Below are 15,408 nucleotides of genomic sequence, written 5' to 3' on the forward strand. Positions count from 1 at the left end.
ATACATGATATTCTCTCTGGTTTTCCCACTCAAAATCTTATCGATCGTTTAACCTGAGCACACTATATTCTCAATCCAAATCACCCATCCCTATTCCCCTAGCCAAACACTTCTTTGACCCACCACATTTCCCCCAAAAGCTCCTCCAGAAGACTCCCCTACCTGACAGCTGTTGTGATAGGTGGTTGTATTGTGACCTCTCTTTGTAGCAATGGTGGAAGACGGTCTGTACTATGGCCTCTGGCTGTGGTGTGCATTGTCAGATGGGGAGTGGGTCTTCTCTGATGGTGGGCTGGGTAGCTAACTTGGGAGCGAACACCTGCTGGTCGATAAGCTACTAAAAGAAAATATCTCCAGGCACACTTGTCATCTGCTAGTGTCTTGAATTCTCTCAGATAGGTGTCAGGCCCCAACACTTGTTCTGGTGGATGGCCTTCTCCTTGCATAGATATGTGAAGTACAGCTATACTCCTTCTTGACCCCTCCGAAGCATTTGATGCTGTTGATCAATAAAAACTCCTGTTCGTCCTGCAGATTGAATACAATCAGCCCAAAATGGTTTGTGTCCTTCCTCTCAGACTGAGTCCAGAGCCCTTACCTGCAGAGTTCTACAAAGTTCAGTCTCATCGATATTATTCAACATCTATACCAAAATATTGCTGCAGTGGGTGAGACAACAAGAGGGGTTGAAGTATCAACAGTACATACGCTACCAGCACTCCCAGCTACCTTCGAGACACCACTAACTTCCTAAGGAAACTACAATCCATCGGTGATCTTCCTGATAACACCATCCTGGCCACTATGGATGTAGAAGCCCTCTACACCAACATTCCACACAAAGATGGACTACAAGCTGTCAAGAACACTATCCTGGATAATGTCACGGCTAACCTGGTGGCTGAACTTTGTGACTTTGTCCTTACCCATAACTATTTTACATTTGGGGACAATGTATACCTTCAAATCAGCAGCACTGCTATGGGTACCCGCATGGCCCCACAGTATGCCAACATTTTTATGGCTGACTTAAAACAATGCTTCCTCAGCTCTCGTCCCCTATTGCCCCTACTCTACTTGCGTTATATTGATGACATCTTCATCATCTGGACCCATGGAAAGGAAGCCCTTGAGGAATTCCACCATGATTTCAACAACTTCCATCCCACCATCAACCTCAGCCTGGTCCAGTCCACACAAGAGATCCACTTCCTGGACACTACAGTACTAATAAACAATGGTCACATAAACACCACCCTATACCGGAAACCTACTGACCGCTATTCCTACCTACATGCCTCTGGCTTTCACCCTGACCACACCACACGATCCATTGTCTACAGCCAAGCTCTGCGATACAACCACATTTGTTCCAACCCCTCAGACAGAGACAAACACCTACAAGATCTCTATCAAGCATTCTTACAATTACAATACCCACCTGCGGAAGTGAAGAAACAGATTGATAGAGCCAGAAGAGTTCCCAGAAGTCACCTACTACAGGACAGGCCTAACAAAGAAAATAACAGAACACCACTAGCCGTCACCTTCAGCCCACAACTAAAACCCCTCCAACACATTATCAAGGATCTACAACCTATCCTGAAGGATGACCCAACACTCTCACAAATCTTGGGAGACAGGCCAGTCCTTGCCTACAGACAGCCCCCCAACCTGAAGCGAATGCTCACCAGCAACCACATACCACACCACAGAACCACTAACCCAGGAACCTATCCTTGCAACAAAGCCCGTTGCCAACTGTGCCCACATATCTATTCGGGGACACCATCACAGGGCCTAATAACATCAGTCACACTATCAGAGGCTCGTTCACCTGCACATCTACCAATGTGATATATGCCATCATGTGCCAGCAGTGCCCTTCTGCCATGTACATTGGGCAAACTGGACAGTCTCTACGTAAAAGAATAAATGGACACAAATCAGATGTCAAGAATTATAACATTCATAAACCAGTTGGAGAACATTTCAATCTCTCTGGTCACTCGATTTCTGATCTCAAAGTGACTATCCTTCAACAAAAAAACTTAGAAAACAGACTCCAACGAGAGACTGCTGAATTGGAATTAATTTGCAAATTGGTACAATTAACTTAGGTTACTTTTTATAATGAGTCAACCATTCCCAGTCTCTATTCAAGCCTATTTCCCCTTGTTTATTCCTTCCCCCCCCCCCACTGTTGCTCAGACGTTCTTGTTAAACCCTGGATTTGTGCTGGAAATGGCCCACCTTGATTATCATACACATTGTAAGGAGAGTGATCACTTTAGATAAGCTTTTACCAGCAGGAGAATGGGGTGGGGGGAGAGAAAACCTTTTGTAGTGATAAACACCCATTTTTTCACGGTCTGTGTGTATAAAAACATCTTCTGTATTTTCCACAGTATGCATCCGATGAAGTGAGCTGTAGCTCACGAAAGCTTATGCTCAAATAAATTGGTTAGTCTCTAAGGTGCCACAAGTACTCCTTCCCATAGCTCTGGCATCCCATAGAAAAAAGTCCAGTTCAAGCTCTTTGTTCTGATACTGAAAGTCCTTTGTGAACTGGACCTAGCTACCTGAGCAGTTGTGCTTTCCCCAGGACAATGACCTGCTATACAGCCATGTTCCACTGGAAGAGTGAAACTGCCAGTCAACAGTGGGAAGTTTGAGAGTGCAGGAGACAGAACTTTCCTCAGAGCAGCATCTAGACTGTGGAATTCACTGCCAGATGATATGAGAATGAGCACTGGCCTCAGTACATTGAGAGCAAGATACAGAACGTATTTCTTTGACGAAGCTTTCTCTACCTGCCCCCGCACCCCCATCTCTCTAAAGTGAAATAACTAAACTAACAGAGTTATTTCTTTGAAAGGCTGGCGTAAAAGAGACATCCTTATTTCTAAATATGCAAGCGGATTCAAATACTGTAAGGGTGGGAGACCATATGAGCACATGACTAGAGAGATCAAGAGCAGCAATTGGTGCAGTCCCAGAGAGGGCTGAAAGTTACAAGATGCAGAGTCCTTTTGGGCAGGCTGCAAAACAATATTATCCTGCCCTTAAATCCAAATGTAATGGATTCCAGTCCACCTTCATCACACATCCAAGGGTTGATTCTGTGGGATATCTCTCAAATTTAACAAGTTTATTTTACATAGAGTGTGGTTGTGTCGTGTGCAGTATTCACCATCCCCTCCTGCTGCAGAAATGGTGTTCCACTGCTCTTCCTTCCAACTCTAATACTTGGTTTGCATTGGTTTCCAAGGCTCTCTGTGCAAAGAAAATCGCTAGAACTATATATATATATATATATATATATATATATATATATATATATATATATATAAAAAAGACTATAATGAAAACTTAGAGTGTCCTTCATGGGGCACAAAGGACATTTCTGTTAGCAAAGGGGTTTGTGCAAGTTGATATAGTCCAAATTGCTTGCCTTAAGGCAGGGGTGGGCAAACTACGGCACGGGGGCCACATCTGGCCCTTCAGACATTTTAATACAGCCCTTGAGCTCCAGCTGGGGACTGGGGTCAGGGGCTTGCCCTGCTCCACGCATGCCAGGGCTCTGCTCGGCTCCCGGAAGCAGCAGCATGTCCCCGTTCCACCTCCTATGTATGGGGCAGCCAGGGGGCTCCGCATACTGCTCCCACAGTTCCCATTAGCTGGCAACCACAGCCAATGAGAGCTGCTGGGGCAGTGCCTGTGGACGGGGATGCACCTTTGCATAGGAGCTGGAGGGAGAACATGCCACTGCTTCTGGGAGCTGCTTGAGGTAAGCGCCGCTCGGAGCCTGCACCCCTGCCCCAGCCCTGATCCCCCTCCGAACCCCTCGGTCCCAGCCCAGAGAACCCTCCTGCACCCCAACCCTTCATCACCAGCCCTACCCCAAAGCCTGCACCCCCAGTCAAAGCCCTCACCCCCTCCTGCACCCCAACCCCCAATTTAGTGAGCATTCATGGCCTGCCATACAATTTCCATATCCAGATGTGGCTCTCAGGCCAAAAAGTTTGTCCACCCCTGCCTTAAATGCATACGATGCAAATTCTTCCCTAGAAATGAATAGATTTGAACTACTTGATGAAGTGAAATGTAATTGGAATGAGCAAGGTGGTGATGAATAGAGATCATATTTAGTGTTATTTTCTTCTTCTATCAAAACTACAGAAGAAATTGTATTGAAGATATAAGCATATGGTCAAGAATTCAGCACATTTAAAAATATCCATAAGACAATCCATCACACTACTCCACAGGAGATAAAACTTGAGCAATTTTCCATTTTGAGACAAAAGGCAACTATACAGATAAGAGAGAAGAAGAACTATAAGAAACTGTTAGATAAAATGCTAGAAGACCAAAAGTAACCATCTTGGAAAAAAGAGGAGGTTTAGAGGGATTGCTGATGAGAGAGAGAGTTTTTCATGTCTAAATCACTGTTTCAGCCATGGATCAAGCCTAATATATCCAAAAGATGGTCCTGCTGGCTGCTGTTTGGTGGTGTCTGTGAAATGAGTTGGCAGAATCTGGTTGCTAAGAGATGGGTGGCCAGATAAATAAAGAACTCAGCTGCATAATTAATGTTAACTGTCAACCTTACAGGCATTCTCAGCAGAGGGGGGACTAGCTAAAGACTGAACAGTCCTGAAGAGGCCCTAGAAGAGGTCCCCCATAGTCAGGTCTGAGGTTTATCGCAGAGCAGCATGAGGAAGCTCCCCTTTCAGTTTTGCTCAGAGTCACAGAATCTCATCCTGAAAACACACATTTTAAATGATAACATAAAGAATAAAAGAACAAGCACTGGGAGTCACTGCAGCGCACAAGTTGTGTCACTTCAGAAGATTGACAATGGCCTAACTGTGTTGTCAGATGTGTAACCAAAACATCCCCGCTCTAGCTCCCCCTCATGGTGCAGGGGGGTTCTGAAGACATGCTTGGAATGCCCTACCCTCCTCCAATCCCTGGAGGCATAATGGGCCCTAACGGGCCGTTACCAGATTACAATATTCAGAGCAGCTTTGAGCTGCTCTAAGTAGCACCTGAGGCTGAACTGCTCCCAGGACTGAAGGGGCAGAAGATTAGTGTAATGGCAGCCTCCCTGCCTCCTGGATCCTGTGTGACACAGACTTAAGGAGCTGGCCTAGAAAGAAGAGTAATCTTATCATTGCTGAAGGCATTGAGTTGAGCTGGTATGCACTGGAGTTTTGTACCTACACTCTTCTGGTGACACAACATTTTCTCTAGAATTCTAAATACATTCAGAAACAGAATTAGGCCTCCATCCCTTCTTGTTGTGACATTATTCTGAACACAAACGGCAGTGCCACATCTCTAAGGCCAAAATGCTGTCCCTTGCAAAAGACACAGAAGGCTCTAAATGGGCCCAACCCAGTATGGTTACACTGTGCAAGTGGAGACTTTGAAGGGGGACCTTTCTTGCAGGGCTTTCTGGTGGTGTCGCTGGGGGCTGTGAAGGGGAGTGATGAGGAGATTCAGTGCCAAGTGAATTCATGGGGTTAAAACAACTGGCCTAGGACTGGGAGCCTGTGAAGAGCTGCTTGCTCCAAGCCAGCCACTTGGTTGTGGAAGATTATTCCCCAGCCCTTCGTAGAGCCTCCATGAAAAGCTCTTTATTCACACTCCATGTGGGGTAAATGAACATTTGGTCTTAGGAGTTGTGGACTGCCCCCCTTTAAATGTTGACTCTGAAGCCCAGTAGCAACACTTTAAAATCTTAGCATTGTTAACTGTGTCTGCACACATCATTGTGATAGGCACATCTACCTGGTCTGATTTATGGCTAGAGTTTGCCATTATAAGTGGTGCTTGGTTCCACACTCTTCCCATCCCCTCCTAAGAAGGGCATCTCATTAATTTGTACAGCACCCAGCACAATGGGGTTCTGAGCTTGACTGGGCTTCTAGGCACTACTGTGTCATAGATAAGAAACTGGCCGTTGTATTATACTGTGCTTTTAGAAATATAAGAACCATTCAGTTTTGTGATATAGAACAGAAAACAGATGCTGCTCCTAAGAATTGAAGTATACCATAAATGCCAGAAAACAGGGCTAAAAATAAATATACGCTCTATAAACATATGGCATAAAGCTAGAGCAGCACAGGTAGGAACACTGTAGAGCTACTGGAAAAATACAGACTGATATACTCTACCTTGGCTATGCATTTAGATCTGACAGAGTTAGAATAAAAAGCAAAATAAAAATCAAGTTGGGCTGAATTATACTGAAGATGAAAGGCACAAGGGACAATACACAACCAAATACTCCAATGCAAGCCTGTTACAGTCAACGGGATTGTACCAGAATAACTGAGAGGATAATTTTACCCATGGTGAACTTCTCTTTTGCCTGAGGAGGACTTCAGTCAGTGTACAGTATAATGCTCAAAACCATGATCCTCCAGCAAGCAAATGAGGTACTGAAAAAGCTCTGCCACCTAGATGATGGGAATTGCATAAGGAAATCAGAAAGTAAACAAATAAATGACAAGCAAACAACATCCTTTAAATGGATAAGTAGGCCAGGCTGCTACTCGGACAGAACATAATACAGCAAAGTTAATTTCCTCACTAATTCTGGCTGCAAATTGTGGAGAGTTCATAGCCCAGCGTTTTGGGAGTAATGTTCACAAAAATGTTTACCTCAGAATGCCAGTGAAATAAAAACAGGGTACAGCTGGATTGCTCAGGATGGATATACAGAGTAAATCTTAGCGATCCTGAAGATGATATGGTAATGATAAAGATGCATGACTGAATTTCTGAATGGTAGAGATATGTCAGCACTCCTCAGATTACTTCTTCGCTGCTCAGAGATTCAGCTTTTAATACTATTTTGTTAACAACAAACAATGAACAGATATTAAAGGGACAAGAACTGTATAACAGCAGTGTATGGCTGAATAGAGTTTGTTTTCTCAGAGTACATAACTTACATGAAGCATTTTTACTAATTTCGAAGTGATTGTTCACAAATGCTACATATACAGGCTTTATTTTTGACAACAGGACAGCATACATATCTATTGTTCCAAAGAAGAGACACCTTACCTCCCAAAAAAATTACATGTGGTAATTATTTGATTATAACTTTTGTTTCATCGCAACTTGCTTGGAAACATGGCAAATAAAGAAATCTTTTAGCTACACTCAGAAAATGAATGCTGTAAAATAAGCTCTTGGGTTATAGATGGAAAATGTTTAAAACTGCTATTCTGACATGTTTATTAAAATAACAGGCCTCATTTCAAAATTTTTTGTCAGCAGTGTTCTCTACTTAAAGACTTTAGTTTATAAATAGGAGATCAATATGGTAAGTTGTTACAGCAGTATGGTTAATGCTAATTAACCTGTTTAACTTTTTCAAATTAAGCCTTTTACCATTATTCTTTTTAGCTAGTAAGTATTTTGAGTATAGCACTCAGATCATGGAAAAGTAGTGCTCATACAATTAACTGTCATGTAAAACTGTATTTATGGAAACATGTTTATTCATATCTATTTGTTTTAGAAACCATTTATCTTGGTGCAAGAACCACTGGAGGTGAAAGCGTTAAGAACCTAACCATTGCAGAGTTAGAGAAGATGGATAATAATTCTGCCAGGCCACCTTTTCAATATCTGATTTTCTGGATGCTTTATTTGCCTTTCACACATTCTTTGTAGCAAAATTTCAGAGACTCCTAACAACGAAAGTAGTTATGTATATTGGAATATGATTCCAATATATCTTCATTAAAGTTAAAGAAAAGTTAGGGTCCAATTCAAGAAAGCATCACCCACCATTCAGCAAAGCACTTAAGCATATCGTTATAGTGCTTTTCAGAATCAATGTTGAAAACCACCCTATAATTAGTCTGAAGTTCTCTCTCCAGATTTATATTTATAGGTAAACTTTGTTTTAATCAAGGTTTCAAGAGACATCCAAAACTTTCGTCAGTTGATCAACAAATTGTAGGTTATATATGAGTTTTGGAAATAGGAATGGAAATGATTTTCAAATAGCCCACATATTGGCTAATCAGGGGTCAGAAAATTTGGGTTTATCTGTATTTTATTTGTTCTGTATGGTACCATTGATAATCACATGTCCAAGACAAATGCCATGATGGGAAAATGAGCATGCATAGATATTATTTCCATTTGTTTTACAGTTTATAATGGCTGATGTAGGATCAAATAACAGACCAAAATAGACTTTGTGTAATCATTGTAAAAATAGTGTAATAAAAAATCTTGCTCCTAAAAGCTTTAATGGATTTTTTTCAACAATGCGTAGCCAGCAGGTTTCGTTATACAAAAAGCAGAGCACCAACTAAAACTATCAACTTTACACAAAGCCAGATATATGAAAGGGGATCTTTTAAAAAAAAGCTTTATTTGAGAAAGAAATAGACTTATATCAGAAGGCAAGAAAGGGAACATACAAACAGAATATATTTACAACACAAAACAAGAGATCACCTCCAAAGGTGTAGATTATAATAAATACAGTAGATTTAAAATGTAAGAGACATTTATCAATTAGAAATATGGTTATTTAACCCAGTTTTCCTTTTCACTGGTTCCAGGTAGTTTCTTGATTCAATTCAGAGGCTATCAAATTTGAATAGAATTAAAGTCCACTGGCTTTACTGGGGTAACTTTCCTGAATGACACTATAAAAATATCTTTTGTTATTTGTTACACTTCTTTGAAATGATATTGTACAAAAGTCTTCTCATTTGCAAGTTCCTCTGTAAATAAAATGTATTTTAAAAGATTGACTATCCCTTTTTGGTGAGGCTAAAATTAGGCTTGGTAGGAAATGAAATATAAACAGAATGGGAAAATACATGTTTTCCTCTTTATATGCTTCATTATGTTGAATGTGCATGTTATTTTCCCCCTTTGTATTTAAGCGCGGAGGATGGGGGGGTATATTTAAGCAAAAACCATATATTGTCAATTAATAAGTCTTTCCTATCAAAGCTGATATTAATGTTTCAGGAGGCCTTTCTTTTACAGCAACTATTTAAGTAATTTAATTTGTTTGGAGACTTTTTATGGAAAAGGATAATGTATCTTTAGAAGTCGCAACATTTTATAAGGGACTTTATAATATTAGAGCAAAATGTAAACAACACTAATAACATATATTAGAACAACTTCTACATTTGGCAAAACAGCTATCTCTTTTGAAACAGGATACTGCACCTTAAAATACCTTAGCTTTAGAAATATAAATATTTTGAATAGAAAAAAAACCGACAGGGACTCCAGGTCAGTTTTGGATTATCCATACTAAAGAGATCTTAATACAATGAATCTTTAACTAGCTTAACAAAAGTAAACCTATAAAACAAGGTAAACATATCAAAAGGGAATATGAAGGAAATGTTTCACTGGAAAGCTTCCTTAACAATTTCCCTACTTGCTTTGTTATTTTCTTTGACAATAAATCAATTCATAGAGTGCCCTTTAAAAACAGAGTAAAACACTATCCATCCCCCCATTCCTTCCCCCACCCCCTTACATTCCTCAGTACATGAATCACTTGGACTTCCTGTTTCCATAAGGCATTTCCTGTTCACCCCCACAGAATCACTTTTCTGCAGGAGAACAGCAGGGACCTGACAAAGTACTGACTTAAATAAACAGTGCCTTCTATTGCATTCAGAGTTGTTCTGATTTTATAGCAAAAAAAAGGACACCAGCATTCTGAAAGTACCGTCTATATAAGTGCATTTATCATTTAGCAATTGTTAAAATACTTTTTACCAAATTAAATGACCTTTTGCCACATTGGTGTCTTACACACTATGTCATTAATTTAGCACTTCAGTGAGACCCTAATGGTAAAGGTTATACAATATTATATGATTAGTCTTTCTTAAAAAAGTATTGACTATCAGATGATCTGTGTTTTTTCTACAATTACAGATATACCCTAATATCTGATTGGAACACAATGTTTCATATCATTCCTTGCCAATATTTGAATCTGCTTCATTTGATCATGCCTTTGTAGACAACATAATCAAATAGGGAAGAATGAAAAATACACTAAGAAGTGCAAAAGGAAAAATCTTTTAAATAGTGCCTTGCCTTGTATGTTTACTTCCACTTTGCACTCCCAATATCTCCATAATCATACTCTATACACAAACCTAGGGCCTCTGGTATTGCAACCAATATCTGCGTAATGGAGGAAACAATCCTACTCTTAACAGTGTTCAAGACTACAGCATGATACATTGTATACATATAGGTGAAAGGAAAAAGTCAAGACATCAGAAGAATTCAAAAACAGAGAAAGAATGTTTCATTGATCAGTTCTGGAAACGGACTCCAGCAACTACTGATCTCAACAAATTAGTTAAACAACAGTGAGTTCTGTTTCCCTAGAACTAACTGATGTGATGAAGTCGAGAGCAAAAACAAGTTCTCTGTATTATGCACTGACTTTTGTAGAATAATTGAGTGCAGCAAGTATTTTCTCAATTAGTGGCCTTTAAAATGAGCGTCACTATGTTTTAAGAGTGCACACAAATGCACCCACTTTTGTTAGATTCTCTGAACACTTAAAATGAAATTAGCTAGATCCATGAATCAAAAGACAGTCAATCTCTTATTCAAGCCCTAAAAATGCATTTGATGTTCAAATAACAACTTTAATTACAAATCCTGGAGCTAAATCTTTGCCTATTACCTGTTGCATAAAAGCAGCCTGCTCCCCAGATTCCATTTGCTGGGTTTGATTATCGTCATCAGTGTCCAGTGGCTCCTCTTTCACTTTCACAGCCCCCACGTGCTGTCCTATTCTGTCATCCACACAAACGCTGCAGCTGTCATCCCTAATGCTGTTACCACTAGAGGGAGCTCTTTCTTCCTGCATAGCATGATCTCCATGAAGCTCTTCTTCAGCTTCTTCGAGATGATTGCCAGGCTGCTTTAGCTGTTCAATGGATTTAGAGAGCAGCTGAAAGAGAGAGAGAAATTTAAAGTTACTGCCAATATTTCTCCACAGATGCCACATGCTAAGGATTACTATATTTGTATTGACAAGTGAGTCAAAACTTTCCTGGCAAAACTAGTTAAGATGCAACTTTGCAGCAGAAGTTTATCTGAATGAAGAATGTAAGCTCCTCACTAACAGGATCCTATCGTCTTTCAATTTAGAAGATGCTATGTACAAATATAGCATTTTATAGTAATATTAAATGTAATAATAATAACAATATAGCAACATAGTTAACAGACGTGTTTATAAATACTTCCATATAGACATTTTTAAAAATGATGTTCTTCCTAAAATACCTTAGCAGTCAAACATAAATACGTTTTAATTCAAATATTTGACCTGCAGTTCAGTACATTTTACATAATATAGTTTGCATTGAACTTCTAACAAGCTTAACAGAATTAACAATACACAAAAATGTAAAAAGGGGAGAATTGAGTCATTAAAAGCTCATTTTCCATGTATAGCTTGCAAATACTGGAAGGCTGAAAAACAGGGTTTCTGTGATATTCAAAATTTCAGCAGCTGAAAGGTTAATATATTTTCCCTATCTAACTAATTTAGTCTGCACCTGTGGAACTAAATTTTGTGGTAAACATTTCCCCATTTATCTTCTGCAAAGCACAGAAACTTCTGCTTTTGTTAGATTCTGTGCTTTGCTGGGTTTCCCTCTTTCCTGTCATTGATGGAGCTATGCCAATTTACACCAGGGAAGGCTCTAGGGCCTTTATTTTAAGGGGCAGTTAGCTTTTAGCAGATCTTTTTGTTAAAATATTATCAGTATTGAAACATGTTTACTGATGATAGAAAGAAAAGAGATCATGATTTACTTTAACTCAAATAAGTAGCCCTAATAATGAAAAGAAAATTTTATGTAGTGGCAAAATTAATTTGCAAAATGTGATACATGCTAAATCTTGTGTGAATCCTGGTAGAGAACCCCAAAGTGAAGAATCTATTAGAAGGGAAGAGGAGGTGGTGCAAGAAGGTGTCTACCAGGACACAGAGAATCAATGAATTTCAAACAGTGAATAGCACTGGCTAAGATATGCACTTTGTCCCAGATCCACAAAGGTATTTAGGCACCCAAACCCCAGACTTAGATGTCTAACTCCCAGTTTTAGGAACCCTTGTGATCCTCAAAAGGCTGCCTAACCCTAAGTGTTCACTGCAAGAGTTCCCTTGGTGTCTCTGTTTCCGCTTCTGAGTATGGACACTGCTACCCCCCTCTAGGCATCTGCCTATCTCCTGCCTAAGCATCGGTATGATCCATGAAGTGCGGGGAAGATAGGTGCTCCGCCCCCTATTGGGCCCAATCCAGTAGGAGTGCTCAGAGACTGCCTACTGGAAAAGGTGTGTGTGTGTGTGGGGGGAGGCATTCCATAACTTTCAGTCCAATGGTTACAGCACTCACCTGGAATGTGGGAGGCCCAGGTTTATTTAGTTCCTTCCTCTGCCTGCTGGGGAATATAATTTGAATAGGGCTCTCCCACTTCTCAGGTGAATACTCCAACCACTAAGCTATGGAATATTCTGATGTGGGGGCTCCCTCCTTTTCTCCTATTGAAGCTGTTTCACTGTGTATAAATAAGGGGTCATTGTAGCAGGGGGACTGGACCTCCGGTCTCCCCATTTCCAGGCTACAGAGTCTCTCTCTGTCCCAATCACTCTAATTAATTATCCACGGTGGAACAACTTCAACAGGAGAGATTGAAGGGGCCCCCACCATCAGACTATCTCATAGTTCAGTGCTTAGGGCACTCACTTGAACAGGGAGACTCCTGTTCAAACCCTTTCTCTCCCTCTTGTAGGAGGATGAAAATAGAACCTGGGTCTCCCACAGGCGAGTGATCTAACCACTGGGCTAAAATTGTTAAGGTGGACACTGGAACCACCAGCCCCACCACCTCCTCCAGCCATTTTGTGTTGTGCGAAACTGGCCCCTAGCTCTTTCTCTCAAGAAATAACTTAAGCGCCTAAGCCACCTGTCTCCAAAAGGGGGTAGTTCCTGGCTGTGGATCACAAGCAGAGATAGGTGCCTCCCAGCAGTTCAGACTTAGGTATCTATCTCCATGAGAGGGTCCCATTGGCTAGCTTAGGCAGCTCCTTGCTTAGCATGCTGGCTTTTGTGGAGAGCATTCTTAGGCACCTATCTCTCCCCATTCATTGTATAGGGAGCCTAAGCACTTAACTCAAGCTTTGTGAATTGCTTTGTTGTTCCTGCAGTTTTCTAGGTTCCGGAAAGTTAGCCCTTGCAACGCTCACCATCACAATGCCTAAGTCTCTTTGTGGATCCGGGCCTTCCTGTCTGTGCAGCTCACATGGAACTCCCTGTTGAAATTATAGCGAATCCTCTCAGCAGCAACCACAGAGCACAGGCATTAGTGAAAACATCGTCAGCCATCTGCTTGCTTAAATATCTGCTGCAATGTAAGAGGACTTTCTGATGCAGGAAGGTGTGTTTTGCACTTCCTTGTGTGAGTTTCTGGAATGTGGTCCAGTAACTGCACCTTTAACTTGCTGGAAAAGATGCAACTGGGCCTGAACCTGCAAATGCCTAATCACAGGACTAGTCATTATTCATGTGAGCATACTGATTTGAAGTGAATAAGAGTTTACAGGATCAAGCCCAAGATTTATCATAGAGAAGTCTTCTGTGGTAGCAGAGTCGTGTCTTTGAGGACAAAATGTAAAATATTTTCAGATCTGCACTGGCTTGAATAGAGGTTGGCAGAAAATTTTCAGTGAAGAGTCCCTCTACTCTGGAACTTATTCTCCTTTTGGTGCAGCAGAGCCCAGATGTGATATTTATTTTCCAAGGGTTTGTTTTTTTGCCTCATAGGGAAGGCTTAATGGGGTATGAGTGGATTGGGAAGAGGGGATTTATGGTAGTTTGAGATATTTATCCAATAGCATTTTGTATGATGTTTAAAAAATTAACAAATAATGTGCAGGTGCCTAAAATTTGGGATTAGTGTTTTTTTTATAAATGCAAAACATCCCTTTTAGGCTATGGTCCACCTCCAGAATCATGGGCCAGTGTGAAAGAGAAAGATTTATGATGGTCACTGATTGAGGCAAGGGCAGAATTAACACCCCACTTTCACCCATGTAGACATAGGATTTATGAGCAAAGTGCTGGAGGCCATAAAATCATCTTCTATTCTATTACTAGATCCCACATGCAGATCATCTACAACACATCAGTCAGATTGTTTTCCATAAACATTAGCAAGCACTGACGCGATGTAATTGAAACAAAGAGCTACATCTCCTAGGCACTAATCATTAACACTAACCAGAGCCTGCAGCAGCAAAATAATAATTAAAAGAAGTTACTTTACCATTGTTGATCCTGAACAAGTTGTGTGTGTTACAGGGATAATTGGGGTTCTGGTCATTCCCCCATAGTAGGACAAGATTACCCAGGCCATTGAAGGTGCTGAGCCTAAAAGCAGATGCATGTACCCACTTGTGCAGCTGCATTTGCAAGCTCAGCGCTTACGTCGAATAGTACAGCTATTTAAAAAAATATGTCCATGATGAAAGTCTTCAGGCAAGAGAGAGAACCCTTTCGGACACTGGTACTGAGGGCCAGAGCAGCCCACTTAAAAAATCTCTCTGTTATTCTAGTATTCATCTGTCACTTCAAATGCATCTTCAGTGCTGCAGGTGGCATCATTATAAGCAGAGGAATCCCTGCTAGCGCAACTAACGCTAACTGACTCCTTATAAAGAAGAATCTGGAAAATTTCTCAGATCATACCAGTAAATGTCTTCCCGTTATTTCTCAGGGGCTGATGCTGCCCAAGAAGGCAGTGGAGCTAACTACATGTATGCAGAATAGTAGACTATTATCTGTCTTTTTGTTAAACATCTGTTGGTGATCCTGCAGCAAAATAAAATTAAAGAGTCTGGCTGCTGGCTGGCTAGCAAGCAAACACAAGCTAAAACATCTGTGTGACAGATAATCATATACAGCTAGCATGAGTCACTGACGCTGATCCATCTGTAAAACATTCCATATGCCAGTTGTCTGACATCAGGTGGGTTACTCGGTAGGAGAATCCAAGAGAGACTGAGAGCTAGTCCACAGCACAGTTAGGGAGCATATTTCATTTCCTTATTGCTCTCCTTTCTTCTGTGCTTTCTCACTTTTATGTGGGCTTGCTCGCCTTTCATGCTACTGTATGGCACTGTTCCTGAAAGCTGATGAGGCTACTGATGCAACCCCATTGTGTCATTTGGGGAAATTCACCTAAGTATGGCATGTGCTCAAATGCATTTTTGGATGACCTAATGAGTAGAGTGATGCAAGCACCTATAGGAGGGGTATTTTATTCTTATACTACATTTAGTGGTGGCATGCA

The 15,408-nt window shown here is 40.8% G+C and overlaps 1 protein-coding gene across 2 annotated transcripts in view; it reads right to left on the reverse strand.

Moving 5' to 3' along the window:
- The window catches only part of HDAC9 (histone deacetylase 9), a 547,732-nt gene that overhangs the window by 204,278 nt on the left and 328,046 nt on the right, over nt 1-15,408 (reverse strand). Inside the window, exon 12 of one of the 2 annotated variants that reach the window (XM_077811396.1) lies at nt 10,727-10,996. In XM_077811396.1, the coding sequence (XP_077667522.1) occupies nt 10,727-10,996 (270 nt within the window). Of the gene's footprint in view, nt 1-9,576; nt 10,997-15,408 lie in introns of those variants that run through there. The other variant, XM_077811397.1, reaches the window with a different exon arrangement.

The sequence above is a fragment of the Eretmochelys imbricata genome, chromosome 2 (assembly GCF_965152235.1).
Source record: "Eretmochelys imbricata isolate rEreImb1 chromosome 2, rEreImb1.hap1, whole genome shotgun sequence".
Taxonomy (NCBI): domain Eukaryota; kingdom Metazoa; phylum Chordata; order Testudines; family Cheloniidae; genus Eretmochelys; species Eretmochelys imbricata.